A 16,226-nucleotide genomic window follows, 5' to 3' on the forward strand; every position below is an offset into this window, starting at 1 on the left:
CTGCAGAAATCCACGTCCGCTTCAACTTGAGGTCACAAACTGCCGAACAAACATTGTCCCTCAGTATTTTCTGTTAAAGAGCAGAAGTCATGGTTCCATCAATAACATAACACCGTCCAGGTCCTGAAAAAGAAGAGCAGCCACAGGCTGAAACCACATTGCCATGTTTGACTGTAGAAATTGTTTTTTTTTTCTGAAATGCTGTGCTAGTTACGCTAGATGTACGTAACAGACACATTCTCAAAAGTTCAACATTCTCCCAAAAGTCTTGGGAATCATTCAGATGTCTTCTTGCAAATGTTAGATGACTCTTTCTCCTCTTTTTGGTCAGCAGTGGCTTTCTTCTTGGAACTCTACAAAGAATGTTATTTTCACTCAGTCCTTATTGTTGAGTCATGAAAACTGACTTCAACCGAGGTGAGGGAGGCCTGCTGTTCTTCAGATGTTGTCCTGGGTTACTGAACTACAGAACTGAAACAATCCCCGTTTTTATTCAGAACACAAAACTATTAGGAAAAGAGTCTGGCTTATGCACTCTGAAATTAAACTTCAATATTTTATCAGTCGGAACATTGTGTGCTCTTCTCTGATATCAGACATTCATATTAGATTCTTCGAATATCAGAAAAAGCTAACTTCTCTTCAAAGAGAGCCAAACAGAGCCAACTTTGTTCAGTCTTATCGAAAACCTTGAATTTGACCTTTACACTGGGGCAGTCATGCTGGAACACAACAGAGCCTCCCACAAACTGTTCCCACACCCTTGTAGAATAAAATAGAAAATCTCTCTGTGAAATGAAGAATGATCATATTATCCATACTGTATCTAGAGCTCTGCAACAAAGTGCAAATGTATGTGACTGTGCGACACAAAAGCCACAAACGAAATGGTTGTTGCAAAACTTCCTGTGACATAAGTTGTGCAGACAAGATCTAATTGAGTCGATGTGCATTCACAGCACAAATGAATCAACACAAATTCATACCATAATTGGTGAAGTAGTCAAAGTTCTGAATAAAGCACTCATGGGGACTCAGGGCGGGGCAACGAAAGACCCTTAGAAATGCCTAATGCAAGGTTATTAAAAGATTATCTAAACCATGTTGTATCTCAACACAGCCTTTGTTTGTTACTATTTGGACCCTTAATAGGCTTGGAATGACTTGACGACATATGCAGCAGACTACTTCATCTTGTTTGCATGCATGCATCACAGTTGAAATGCATATTTTACTTTGTAAACATACAGCCCCAGGTATAACTTTACCAGGCTTAAGAATAAGAAGAATACCAGAAAAAGAAGACATCAGCAAAGAAATTCCTGAACAATTTGGATCACTGCCTGAATTAGTCAAATAAAGCATCTTCCTTCTCCTGTTATTAAGGATGTTCTATGAGTCCTATTAGCCTAGTTTCTGTCTTTGGTGATCAAAAACCTACAAAAATGCAGCAGAAACCATTACTCAGTCTTAAAAGATACATTTGGAGGTCAGAATCGAAGTGGGGTTTACCAAAAGAAATATGTCATTCTCTCCTTGGGAGTTACGGATCTGTCATAGGGCATATGCCTCCCTCTAGTGGCTGGTTAGGCCATCACTGAGACAAAAATCAGCATTTAACACCAATATAATGCACAATTTACATACAAATGGTATACTTTTATTCCAATTCAATAAGACTGAAAGGTATTGCAGAAATACAACGCCACAAATACTTGAACAAAACCCAAACAACAAAAACAAACTATCCCCTACACAACTATTGCTCAACAATATGGGTGCATTTCTGGTGAAAACAATGAAAATTTTACTAACAATTTGGAAAAGGACAATAACGAAAAGTGAGGAGTTCTACGTGCTGTTGCTTTGTCTCTTGAGGTCTAAGATCTGTCTCTTCAGAGTGTGGTCAGGAACCAGGTCGGACTCTTTCACATCTTTGTTTCCACAACCCACCACAGGGCAGCTGGAGGTCACAAACATAAATTCTTAGCAGTACAGCAGCAAATACAGGGTCTCTCTCACTTCCTTAAGAGCATTGAAATGGCTACAAACTAGAAGCTTACATGGAGTGATCATGACATTACAAAATCTTCCATTTCAAAATGACAGCCGTGAAATATGAGGAGAACTCAATCATCTTACCGGCACTTCTTGTTCTGATTACGTCTTGTTTCAATGAGGATTCGAATGGGTTTTTCATCATAGTGATGGCAACACTTCTTATTCTTCACGGGGTTGACCATGTTCTCCTGGATTAGATGCATATACACAGAATCATTTTAAACATGGAAATTAATCATTACACTCGCAAAAGACACCATTAGGTGAACCCGCACAATCTCACGATGAGACTTCGTTCGCTGATGCTTCATTAGGAACTGTTCAAAAGTATTTGGGTTTCCTTTAATCAGCATGATGGGCAAAATACTGATAGAACCCTGAAACATGATCTGACAATCTAACTAAACTTTAGCATAGTAATTAATGTGGTTTTAATACCAGCATAGAAGCCACGTGAACGTCACAGTCAACTCTCGATACACTAAACAAAAAACCCTTTTACACAAATCCCCTTACTCAAATGAAGGCAGACTCATATAAATTAGTGGAAGCATGGTGTTCAAGTCCAAGTTTAGCTGCCACAATATTCCCATCTTCTGAGGTAGTAACAGCACTGGGTAAACACATAATAATGGCACAGAGGGGCAGAAGTTCTTTTGCGAAGTCGGTGGGAAACCATGAAAACACAAAGAAGACAAAAAAAAAACAGTTTATAGTTTTAAATGGTTATGTGTCGGGTTATTTTGGTGGCTGTGGAGTGTATGGTACTGTGGAACTTTTCATGAGGGTGCTACTGATATTATTAGTCGACAACTATTATGTTAGTTTGAAATGGGTGTCGTGCAGTGAGTGTGGAAAAACAAGGATGGTACCTGTGTGAGAGGGCAGGTGAAGTTGACCTGGGTCTGCGTCACAGCAAGGTCCTCGTCAAGTTCCTCAATGTTCCTTGACTCGTGGCTGTCTGAAAACATAACACCCACACCACATGACACTTAATTAAGTACTTTTGACAAACTAACAGGCAACCTTAGCAGCAAAAGAAAACAGCATGTCCTGAAAAAGCGACCACATTAGCCAACATGCTAACCTCAACATTGTTTGTGGAATATGAATCAAGCAGTAAACTTCATCCATCTTTGTCTATCTGACCATAGGAGTCGCAGCGAGTCAAGAAATTTTGATTGTGACGTTTGCTTCACTTTGTAACATACTCAATAAGTGAAGAAGTAAGATGCACTTCCTTTAAAAATATATGATTGAATTTGAGGTAAGGTACAGAAAATTATAACGTGTTACCAAACTCAGTAACTGTAATAGTATTACAAAAAAAATTAGAGTAAATCGTTATGTTACTACACGTAAGGCGGTACCTCCAACACTGATGACGAGTTGTACTGAACATAAGATGGAGAAGCCATGCTGATTGCTAAACTAACCTAAAATTTACATGAAATCTGTCTGGAACTGCAAGTGGAGTGTATCCAACTTTTAACAACATAACAGTGTCTGGAGAAACAATTATATACATAGCCTACCATATTTTCACGACCATAAGGCACACCCAAAAGTCTTAAATTTGCTAGAAAATGACCACAGCGTCTTATAGTGTGGCGCGCCTTATGTGTGGACCGAGTTCCAAAATCTGTAAATGTTGTGTGACTTTCATGTGCACTCCGCTGGACTGCGTGGGAAAATTTCCTGCCGACACGCTGCTTATATTGAGGAAAGCCGGATGTTACTGATGACTGCATGTGGACGTTAAAGGGTGAAGGGTGGGTGTGAAAGATGACAAAAGGCATGCCCGCAGTAGGTTTAGGGAGAAATGTCTGAGGCAGGGCATGAGAAGTCTGCTTTTACTTTTGTGCTTATTTACCATGGTACTCATGGACAGAAACTGTCACCCATGAGGATTTTTAAGAGAAAGATGCTGCCTTACGAAAGCCGGAGTCATCATTAAGTCCAATCAAAATGTCTGGATGGACGAGGAGAAAACGAATGGCTGAGTGAGGCATACGTAAAATGTCTGGGTTTTTTTCCACACGTCAACCTCCCTGTTGATCTATGACTCCTTGCGCGCCCATCTCACAGCGGCTGTGAAAAAACGTGGCTCTCTCCATCAGCAGCGAGAATGACTGACATTGACAAGAGGGAACCTCGCGTGTTTGATGGAGAACTTGCCCAACTGTTCATTTCGGATACAGAAGATAAGGACTTTAAAGGATTTGTGGATGAGGACTGACCCAAAAATAATGTGAGTAAATTGTTAAATACTTTAATTAAGTACAACCGGATTGTCATTTAAAAAACATTCACTAGTTATGCATGCAGGCACATGTTTTAGTGTGCATGTATGCTAAGCTAAGATATGTTTTCACATGGCTGCGCCCAATACTACAGTGCGCCCTATGTATTTGTTAAATACAGACATAGCACCTGCAAATGAGACTGCGTCTGTTAATATTGTGCATGTATGGTTGTGAAAATACAGTAATAAGGAGAAATGATGCACACAGCTAAACAGGACTGAAACTGGAGTTGAATGACATTACATGGCACCGTAGGTCAGCTGGGATGAGTGGCTTAGAAGATAGAAAGTATATTAATATCCAACCATCCAGCCACTGTCCAAGCAGCTTATCCTCACAAGGGACCGTGCTGGAGCCCATCCCAGCTGTCTTTGGGCAGTAGGTGGGGTACACCCTGAAGTGGTTGACAGCCAATCACAGGCCACATATATTGATATAGTATACTGAATACCACGATCATATCACTAATGTTATAGGTTTGTTTTTACGGTGTAGTCCTGATTTTTTATTTGAACTTTTGCAATCTGCACAATAAATGTTCTCAAAATTACATTACAGTAGACCTTTTTTTAAAGTCAATTTAGCTTTGCTAAAGGTCTGTGCCAAGGTTATTATCGCAAACAAATACAAAATAAATAACGAAAACTAAAATGAAAAAAAAAACAATTGTTAACGAAATAAACTAAAAACGAGAACGTTATCATTTTTCCCAAGACAAACTAAAACAACTGCTCACAAATCCAACTAAAAAGAACAATAATCATGGAGAAAATATAATTTTTTTCCCCCTCTTTGTTAGCTTTTTGTGGTAATTTAAAATGTAAAACATGGCGCTGCCTGAATTACGCTAGACGTCCGAAGTGACATGAGGTCCCATGGGTATGAAAAAAAAAATAATAATCCAACAGCATAATCGCTAAAGTTGGGATAAAACGGCAGATCCCCATTTGAGATTATTCAGATTTTGAAATTAAGAAAAATAAAATTAATAATTTTTTAAATAAAAAAAAAAAGACCCTGATAAGTAATTTCCCACCATTAATGACCACAATAAAAGTTCCCTAACACATGGGAAAAGTGTTATGGGCTGATGAATCCATGGCTGGACCTTTTGGCCATATTTCGTAAAGGTATGTCAGGCACAAACACGACACTGCTCCTCACAAAAGAACACCATACCTGAAGCATGGTGGTGGCAGGATCACAATTTGGGCCTGTTTTTCTTTTGGTGAGACTGGAACCAATTATAAACAAGGCTATATACCCAATTATAAAATTGCGTACACACTGCTCACAAAGTCATTAATCTTTTTGTTGTTACTCAACTTCTCAAAAAAGTAAATAATCTTTTCAATTGAATTGTACTGATTATGGGTCACGTTAATAGTGGAATAACTTTTGAAATGATTTAATTTGTGTTATTTTTAATGTCACAAAAATAGCTTTGCAAAAGGCATGCTTAGACGATAACCACTAAGTTTAGCAACATTTACATTATGTTGTGTTTTGTCCGCGTTTTGACTTTAGAACAGCATTTTAATGAAACCCATGCTAGAGATCCCTGGGATTAACCTGCAGAAAATTGCTCCTCAAAATTAGAAAGTTGTTCCTTAAATAAAGTCAATCATTAGTAAGACTGCTACTCAAAAAATAGTATGAGAGAGTGAGAGTGAGTGAGAGAGAGAGCGAGAGAGAGACTTGAATGCCACGAAAAATATAAAAAGGTTACTGCCACTACTTGTCCCCATTAGCATTGCAGGTGATCAAAATATTGCAAATAATATTGATAAGATTGTAAATATTTAATATAATGTAACGAATTGGGTTATCTGTGTTCTTGGGGTGACATTTGTGTCTCGCTGAGGTGTGTTGTTTCCAAGTTTTCTGAACGCATGGGTTGCTCAGCGTTGGCGGCAACTCCGGACCACAGTGGCCGTCTTGTAACAATAAAAAAAGGAGAATATATAATATAAATGAAGGTCTGACGTAGTGTCTTTTGAAGACGCTACTATACTTAGAAAAGCATGATGTAAATAAATGACAGTTTTTCTTATTATTATTTTTCCAACTTCGCTTATCAAAACCGCAATTTAGCACCTCAGTCTTGTTTTATCTTAGCATTAACCAAACATTAGGAACATCAATACATAGCTGGCAAGTGACAGCTGTCCTCTCATCACGTTGAGCCCGTCGTACACGCAGACAAACCATGGGAACATCACAAATAAATCATTTGAAAAAGAGCAAAAATAATTTCTGACATTGCTACAGTGACACGAGCTCCGTCAATAATAAAACAACTTTATTCTACTTTATTACTATTCCAGCTTTGCGTCTTTCCCCATCCCGCGGGCCTTTTGGTCACTTCCGTTTCAGCTTTTGCCTCTGCACTTCCGTTGTGTTGTGACTTCTGCGATAGTGCTGTAGTTTAATGTTGTTATGTTGTGGCTTTTGCAATAGTAGTGACCTTTCTTGGCCATCGTAGTTTTGACCCTTATGATGCTGCAACACAAACTTGTGCATTTTCGCGACAAGCTGTTGCCTAGGCAGCGTTCTTTTCGCCAATAAAATACTTTGGATGTTATAAACTTCTACAGAAACTGATGCAATTTCGCAACAACATCAGGCCTGGCAGCAGCATTGATATTCCATTAGGTTATTGTGTGATTAAACAAAACAAAAAAAAAGGCTCAATTATGCTGTTGCAAATTTTTATCAAAGCAGCCGTTGGCTGTACGTGTCAACAAGTTCTAGTAAAAGTTGCAGGCACATGTGCCATCCTAAGATCTACGGAAAGTCACAGAAGATCCACCCTAAATTCAAAAGGAAGTAGGCCATTTTTAATTTCCTTTCAAATTGTTGGCCTTTTATGGAGGTTATATTTTATCAAAATTGGTTTTAATCTCATGTACTTCATTTTAAGAGAAGATTGCAATTCCAATGGGCCAGTATCCCAACGTGCCAGTACCCCAACGTTACCACGGCTGTGAGAGGCCTTTATAGCTGCTGGTAGCTCTAGTTATTATTGTGATTTTTTTTTTTTATTGGATTTACGCCTCTATTACGTAGTTGCGACCACATTGACACCAACTTTCAAAATACTTGTTCCACAACACATTTATCTTTGAAAATGCAAGACCAAGCTGCACACTGTGAGAGGAACGTGATCTATAAGACCGACAGAGGACAATTTCGACGGAACGTGGGTCAACAAAGGCTGAAATTTACATTTTTATCCTAAATTTGGTTTACCTTAATTAGAATGACTACACAACAGCTTTAGGAAATGACCAAGAGCATGACAAATTCTAAAGGATGTTTGCTCTGTCTATAGACACTAAATTTGAATAAATATGCCTTAAAAGGGGTGTAATAAAGACAATTGTAAGCAATATTAAAGCTGCCGTGAGTGGCAAATATTTATACCCAAATAAAAGAGGGGGTGCTATCTTTTTAAATTTTGCTTCAAGCACCAGCCACCCATCATAGTTTTTCCAAGCAAATTTGTACCTTGGTCACGAGAGCTCTTGATGCTTTCCTTAAACGCAACTATTTTGCGATGAGTCTGCAGATCTGTGTCAGATAGGTGGGCAATCTTTTCTGTGAAGTTCTCCTTCACTCTAGAGGAGATAGTAAACAAGGCTTCTTGTTCTTGTGCAGTCACCTACAGAAAGAACGAGTTTTAGTTTACTTTCACCAAGAATCCATGCCCGGTTTTACCGAGGCAAAGGCCGATTTTCCAAACTTTGTAAAGCATCTTTGAATGTAACTGTTTATCTAGAATGAATAGAAACACCTCTGCTGTGGCTCGTTGCACAGTGTCAACAAAGCACTCAATTTCTCGGTCCAGCTTGGCACATTCCAACATGAGGGATTCCATCTCGCTGATACCAGAGTTCCCCTCTCCATCTGCGCACACAACACGAGAGGTGGACATAATCATTGGATCATTTCGAGCATGGTTGTACAAACTGTTTTGTTTTTTTTGCACAAAACATAGTTATGGTTGTCTTTAGGGATCTGCATAAACATTTACCGTATTTTCCGGGCCATAGGGCGCTCTTTAAAGTCCCTAATCTTGCCCAAAACAAACAAAGCGCCATGTAAAGCGGCGCGCCCATTATACGGACTAAGCATCACTCGCGACCATCAACCCTTTTACTAATTGGACTGTTCGGAGTGCATGTTAGCACACCCTGCTGGTCAAAGTCTGAGTCATCTATGCTTCTAATTGACCGTGACTTATACATTATGTGACTATGGTGTTTGGGTGATGCTGTGGGAGAAAGCTGGACAAAAGGGCAGCTGTCCACAATGTTGTAGTCAGTCTTATCATTTATGTTATTGCAAGCAAGAAACGTCCCAGGTTTAGACAACAGACAAAAAGCCCAAAGCACAACAGCACATCTCTCTAAACAGCCATGCACAACTCTCTAAACAGCCATGCACATCTCTCTAAACAGCCATGTGATTGGCTGAGTCTGAGTGGCTCCCAAGAAGCCATTGCTGTAATTGGCTAAGGCTGAGTGGCTCCCAAGAAGCCATTGCTATAATCTTTTTGTGTTATTTTTATTTCTTTTGGGTATATTGATGGCATTAGAGATACATGTTTTGTGTTAATCTTATTTCTTTGTTTCATTGTTTGCTTGTATGCTGAGTTTTTTTTGGTTTTGATTTGAAACCGTGACTCTAAGGAGTGTGGTGACCAGTGAAGTCCCTCCCCTGACCTAATGCCAAGACACCTTTTATTGGTTAGAGTCATTATTATTGACAGTGATTCCTATTATTTTCATGGCATCTGTCAATGAAATGGGGTGACGCTTCTGGCAGCGATTCTTTATGGGATTGAGTCCTGGTGAACTGGCATCAGCCGAGCTAGCGCGAGCAGCCGAGCAAGCGCGAACGTGCTAGCGGGGGCAGCCGAGCTAGCGCGAACGTGCTAGCGCGAGCAGCCGAGCTAGCGCCTTGTAATGCGGCGCGCCTAGTATATGCATTAAAGACGGAAATAGCACCCTCAACTGGTGTTGCGCCCTTTGAGGCAGCGCGTCGTATGGCCGTAAAAAATACGGTACTTATGAGGGGTCTAAGTGTACACGGACATTCCTGGTTAAATGCGTACTCTGGTTTTAAGGTCATAATTTGGAACAAAATGAAAAACTGATTATATTTTGTGTAATGTGGAATATATTTCATGACATTACCAGCTACAATATTTTCTTTTTCATTCAATGCACGATGCAGATGGCGCACAAGGCAGTTGCACTCCTTGTTCCTTACCCAGAGGTGTTAAATCCAGGTCCAGAAAGTAAAAACCCTGCCACCATTTGGCTTTATCCAAAGGTCTTTCTACTCAACCGGCAGGTGAAAGAGCAAGGAGGTTAACAAGCTCTTTACCTCTTGCCGGTTGAGAATAAGCACCTAAGCCAAAGCCAAACGGTGGCACGGTTTTTACTTTCCGGACTTCAGTTTTACCCATAGAATCTATGTTCTACATGGCTATCCTAATAATAACCGCCTCACATTACCTCATTGAACCCTCCATTCAATTATTAACATATTTACAATATATAACAGGCAACCTCACAGTAGGTCTCGTTTTGAATCTTACCTCTGGCCTTCCTGTGTGACGTTCTGGTGCTTGTGTGGGTTTTCTCTGGGTACACTTAACATCCTCACGCATTCCCCAAAAAACACGCAAGTTTACAGTACTTTGAGAATCTAGGTAGACCTCCCTACGATTGACTGACAACCTGTGCAGAGTGTACGCCCACCTCATGCCCAAAGTCAGCTGGGATGAGGGCCAACTCATGAAATCCATGATCCCAATGAGGATAGACGATATAGAAAATGAATGGTTGATGAATATAGATTTGAATGGAAGTCAAGGAACAATTCTGACAAGCTTTTATGGGCCACGCAGAATGAGCGGGCCACAGGTTGGAGACCAGTGATTTAGCATACTTTTTGTCAACGAAAGTACAACTACAGGGGTCACCCAACGTGGTGCACCATAATCATTTGAAAATGTAAACATTTGCAGAGATTTCTCAAAATAGTGTGTTTGTTATACTGACATTTATCTGCGTGCGACCTTGTTAATAAATTAACATCATCGATGACTTCACACAGATGAATAGCAATTATTAATAACAACATCAAGGTAATTTGAGCAACTTTCTTATTTTAGAAGTGTGGATTAAATTGGTATCCTGTTGCATTAATCAGTACCAAAGAAGTAGGTAGCACTTACTTTCAAAAAGGTTGGTAAACCCTGGTCTAGTACCATTTATATTAAGATGCTGGTGACTTTGTAGACAAGCTGAAGCGATAGGGTCTGCGGTGGGGTCCATCAGTGGTTCCCAACCATTTTTGGCTTCTTTACGCCTCAAAACGTCTTGTCAAACTATGAGTACCCCCTCATTCATACATTTTGATGATTCTCTTAAATTAGGACGTAACACAACTGACTATTGAATGGAAATGCTTTTACTCTGTAAACTTAATTTGAAATTTTAACTCTTAGGCATTGTCTTGTTTTTAACTCAAATTAAGCATAAAAAATAATATGGTCCAATTGAAAATACATACTATAAATAAGAAAATATCCATCCATCCATTTTTTTTAAACACTGCTTATCCTCTTTCCGAAAAATGGACATCCGTCAGCGACATTCAGACTTGACTCTTCGGTCCCTGGGAAGAAATGCCCATCCCTGCAAACAACTATAAGGATGTCTCGCATCATGTCTCCAGAGTTTAGCTCGCTGTCTAGCTCAGGCTTAGGGTGCGTTCGGAAATTCCTTCTTATGCCTGTGCACTACTTTGATGCAGCCAGCACTGTCGCAAGGTGTCCCAAGTCAGAGCACCTCAGAATCAGAATCAAAATCAGAAATCTCTTTATCTTCACTGTACAGTGTGCAACAAGATTAGAGAGTGCACGCACACCGTTTTTGGTGCACTCTGAATGACAAATTTAGCAACATTCTGTGTTTCAGAATGATTGGAGTGAACCAGCGCCCTCAGTTGTGTGACTCATATCTAAGTCCTATTCCCTTAATTTTTGGGGTATGACCCATCCGAAGTATTTTTAACTTGTTTTTTTTATATCTCTCGCTTGACACAAGCAGTGTATCTTGACTTGACTATGATCCTCCTCGTGTCCCCTTAAATTTGACCAGTACATCAACGCCAATTGATCTCATCTGTTGTAAAGAGGCATTTCCTCACCTCAACAGGTAATGAATTTATAGGGTTGGTCTAAGTTGTTCTACTTTCAACACTAAGTAGGCCTCGCTCATTTCTCTCCCAAAATAACCACCAGTCAGCCTTGCCTAAAATCCACTTACTAACCCTTACGTTACATTCCCTAACCTGCTCCAAATCGAATTGAGTCACCAGAGGATCATTATTCGTTGGTAACTGCTTCTTTGTGTTTGGAGGCGGCTGCACGCCGCTGCCTACAACATATGGTCAGCGTTGCTTTCTGATTTTATTCTATTGAACATTTTATTGAAGGCATTTTCTAATGATATAGATAATGTGTCAATCATGATATATACTGACGCTGAATTATAACCCAGCCCTAATCAACAGTGTTTTTGTCGTAAAGCTGTAGTGAGCACCTATGGCGACGAAGATAATATGCCCATAAAGTTAAAAATTTTAAATATAAAATATAAATATAAAATATCAGTCTAAAACTTTGAAGATTGATGAAAGTTTTAAGACATCATGTAATGTGAAACTTGTTTACATTAAGCATCTGGTCAAGTGGTTACCGTGCAGTGGGGAGTAGTAGGGGTGGCTTGGTCCTACATCTGCTTGAAGATAAATAAGAATAGTCTGTGTCCAGTCTTTTTTAACAAAATGTGACCAACTTTCTTACTCGGTCGGTACTGCTACTCCGCAGAGCTTTTCAGATTGCTCATGTCTGAAGCGGCAGAGGTCAAAAAGTAGTGAAACTCGTGACTGTCATCCTCCTATGCCAGTACATTAGCAGTAAGGAGTAACTGCTAATGGAGTAAAATGTTGTGGGTGACACAACACCACAGTGAGAATTAGGCAGAGGTGTCGATGCATGCATCATTCTTTATCATAGCATCCACAGTCAGGGTTTCATGAAATACAATTCACACATCCAGAACAATGGCTATAACACTCATAATTAAGCAGGAACAAATCAACATAAAGAGCATAAATTTAGCTGAGCTTAATTTACTGGATAATGCCATTTCTTTGCAGTAGGATTGCATTTGTATTCGCATTTGTGTGTACGTTTAGTCATGCACTGATTCGCCAAGTGATCAAATGTCGCATTCAGTCGATACCGTTTTGCATACGACACTCAATGGCTCATTCATTCAAATCCTATAAAAAGCACAATGACACAAAATCTCTTAATTGTTCACAATTCAGTTTTTTTTATAAGTTTCTTCCTGATTGAATTATGAGTGCGTGTGCAAGATTGGTATATGTGTGCATTGTATTTTACTTTCTGGCTTATACAATAAACATTCACTTTTCTGCCAAATGGTTTCCTTGCTATGGTGTGAAAATGATCATTTTGACTGAGAGTGACTAACAATTGAATGTTCTTAACTTAGAACTTCTTAACTTACAACATAGTTTGCATTCAGATAAATTGTACATTTGTTATTTAAATGCGCAATTAATAAAAAACGTGGATGAGTATCAAGGGTCAAAGAATACTGAATCCATGTGAAAATGACAGCAAATCATTATTTTAGAATCGCTGTTGGAAGCAATTGAATTAAACGATGAATGACATTGTAAAAGCGACTGTAAATGAATGTTGAACGTGGAGGCGACTAAACACGAATGCAGTTACTGCATGTAGTTACCCTGGTCTTCAATTAGGTCCAAGGCCACCGAGGTGACGATGTCCATTCCCGTGGCGAGGTCGGCCTGACAAGCTTTCAGGCTGGACACACTGCTGTGCACGGCGCTCAGACTCTGATACATCCTATCGACGCTGCGAGATACACTTCAAACACTTAACGCTAGCAGTACGTTACCGTAGCTCGCTGCCGCTAACTGAACACACTAGAGCTATAATATAATTAGTTAAACGTTCGAAAGAGTGGAATTATTTTTTAAGCATTCAAGTTTTGGTATGAAACCCCGCGGAACTGCGATACGTCATAACAGGGGATTCTACTTCCGGGTCCCGTTTTGTGCAAACTCAATTTTTTAATGCATGTTGAATGCTTTGAAGGTAAGCCTTATATATAATATAGAAAGTTGTGAAGGCGTCTTTGCGCGAGGTCAGAAGCAGCCCTGTTTGTTGTTTACATTCGCCGGAAGCGGTTAGAGGTCGGAACTGGCACAATCCGAGTAGAATCTCCGACTTCCCACTTTCCACAAGTGCAGCATTAAATATGAATGGTCTATCAACGGGGCCCTTCAGCTTGAAGGCACATGGCAGCCATCTTACATTGCCACTGCTACTGACAACTTCTGTTACTTCTTTTCGCTGAAAACAGCGTTATCATTGGGTGTTCTACGCCTGCCTCCCCATATGGAGTCATGAGAGCCTCTCAAATAACGAATTTCACTGTTTGCATCTATTATCACAGTAACATTAATTGTGCCCGACAGAGATTTGGTCTCCATTTTGCAGCGAATTTCGTCCGTGTGGGCTTAATTATATTTTATACTTTAATATTGTGAACAGATTACTTTGTAATACACTCTCTTTGATTACTTTGTAATGCACTCTCCATGGGAATGGAGATGGTTAAATGCGCTATATAAATACAGTTGTATTGCTTTGTATTGTATTGTAATAAATTGCACTTTGAGGTCTTTTTCATCTGGGGGGGAAGCTAAATAAAACTTTGTCTTCATTTATTTTAAAAATACTTTTGCTCACCAAATTATATTAAGAAAACATTCAGCATTGACAGGATACCTTGTTATATTTTATAGCGTACCACATATAAAATATATAGTATTGTAGCGACTTTGTAAATAGTTGAAGGGTTCTGTATTCCTCTTTTCTGGGGAGGCTGTGAAGGCAGCGGGGGAGCGACTGGAGTGAACGTTATGTTGTTGTCGTTGTGTTGTGTTTTGTTTTTTGATCGGCGTGGTTGCGGCAAACAGCAGCCGTTTTGGGCTTAATAATGAAAGTGTTCGCTGATGGACAAATTGGCTTGATTTATTATACAACGATACAGTATGTATAGTTTTATGAAATAAAGATAAAATTCTATTTATCTTTTTTCCCTCATTTTCGCTTATCTGAAAAGCGATCCGAACCGTGCCTTGCGTGATCCGTTGCACCAAGAGCAACCGTTCCAAGTCCTCCTCCATGATTCTTACTGTCTCCGACGTTTTTCAAACACTACATAAACGTACATTAAAAAAAATACGTTCCTTTGCCAAAAAACTTGTAAGATATTGCAATCTTGAAATTGGTCAAATATTGTGGTTCATTAGATGTTTAATATGCCCAAATTGAATAATGTCCTGACAATCTGGGTTATATTCCTCCAAGCATTCAAAACAGCTTCTGACAACCAAATTCTAAAATGACCTGTTTTTAGTTCAATGAAATAATCATACTTCTGAATTTATGTTTGTCATTGCTGGGTCTTATTCCGCTGCAAATTCTATTCTCACCTGATTGCACCAGTTTAATAATTTTCTTTCTATCATCACAGGTTCAGAACATACAGCAATTAAATGATGCCTCATTGTCGCCCTGGATCATCATTCAGCCTGATGGGAATGTCCTCTCTGCTCACTGCAGCTGCATGGAGGTCTTGGGAGAAGCCCGTACCCATATTGTGTCTTTACTTTTCACTGTTGAGGAAACTGTGAAAGTAAGAGTCGCTGACCGTCCCGGATAAGAAATTACACTGGCTCCCTAAATCTATGAAAGGTATTTCCCCCAGCAAGATGGAGAACATTGATTTCAGCTCTGCCATAAAGCAAAAGAGTAAATTATACTGAACTAGTAGGTACCCAATTGACACACAAAGCAATGAGCTGAAATTTAAGAACAGATGCACCAACTGAAGAGCAACTCAGTAACTTCATGCAGGAAGTTTACTCATCTAGTGCTGAATCTTCTATTTTGACAGTAAAGAAGACATTTAATTAGTTTTGTTACTTCGTCAAAAGTTTAAAAAAAAATCCAACTTTCTTGACTGACCTTATGGATGAAAACTGAGTGTTATGTTCTGTTATTGTGTTTTTGTTCTTGAGAATATAAACTGTTGATTCAACTGATCTCTGACATGTCTTTAATGAAATCTCCACACAGTACTCATAATAATCCATCATGGAGAAATTATGTTTTGAGTTACACACCATAGAGAGCTAGATTGTACAGATGCACGCAAACCGTCCTGAACCTCTTGAGCTGGAAGGGGTGGGGTTGGTGAATTAAGATAAGATAAGATGTCTTTTATTAGTCCCACAATGGGGAAATTTGAGGTGTTACAGCAGGGTACCTGCTAGTTCAGTATAATTGCTATATTGTGCTTCAACGGCAGCCAGCAAGCAGCAACTAAATTTTTTTTTTCTGTAGCTGGACCTAGACTATGACCATCCAGTTCCAAAGCCAAATTTTTACAGAAGACCTGCTGCCGCCCTAAATATAAATTACAGCAAAAATGTAAATCGTTTAAAAACACAGTAACGTTCAAGAATAACAGACCACTTTTCACACCCATTCTTTTATTGTGTTGCTGAAATTACCCTCTTGAAGAGAGCAGCCTGTCTAATGCAAATAAGTTAGAACTCATTGTGCCGCATATATTGCAGGGCCAATGGTGAGTATGAATTTCATTACCATGGCACCGTGGGGTGGAACGAGAGGTAGCTGCACTTAAG

At 39.4% G+C, this 16,226-nt stretch overlaps 1 protein-coding gene across 1 annotated transcript; it reads right to left on the reverse strand.

Moving 5' to 3' along the window:
* Positions 1 to 1,644: 1,644 nt before the first annotated feature.
* nsmce2 (NSE2 SUMO ligase component of SMC5/6 complex) lies at positions 1,645 to 13,743 on the reverse strand. The gene is made up of 6 exons (XM_088306431.1): positions 13,229 to 13,743; positions 8,164 to 8,276; positions 7,878 to 8,031; positions 2,934 to 3,022; positions 2,143 to 2,249; positions 1,645 to 1,963 (listed from the first exon to the last, which is right to left on the reverse strand). Exons 1-6 carry the CDS (start codon positions 13,347 to 13,349, stop codon positions 1,852 to 1,854), a joined length of 696 nt encoding a protein of 231 aa, XP_088162557.1. The 5' UTR covers positions 13,350 to 13,743; the 3' UTR covers positions 1,645 to 1,851.
* Between the last annotated feature and the right edge of the window lie 2,483 nt (positions 13,744 to 16,226).

Source organism: Idiotropiscis lumnitzeri, chromosome 10, assembly GCF_059441095.1.
Source record: "Idiotropiscis lumnitzeri isolate Australia: NSW breed Sydney's pygmy pipehorse chromosome 10, RoL_Ilum_1.0, whole genome shotgun sequence".
Taxonomy (NCBI): domain Eukaryota; kingdom Metazoa; phylum Chordata; class Actinopteri; order Syngnathiformes; family Syngnathidae; genus Idiotropiscis; species Idiotropiscis lumnitzeri.

Coding starts and splice junctions, on each gene's coding strand:
- nsmce2 (XM_088306431.1), bottom strand. CDS start 13,349: ATGTATCAGAGTCTGAGCGCCGTGCACAGCAGTGTGTCCAGCCTGAAA. Junction 8,277..13,228: donor GGACCTAATTGAAGACCAGG/GTAACTACATGC, acceptor TTGTGTGCGCAG/ATGGAGAGGGGAACTCTGGT. Junction 8,032..8,163: donor TGCAACGAGCCACAGCAGAG/GTGTTTCTATTC, acceptor TTCTTTCTGTAG/GTGACTGCACAAGAACAAGA.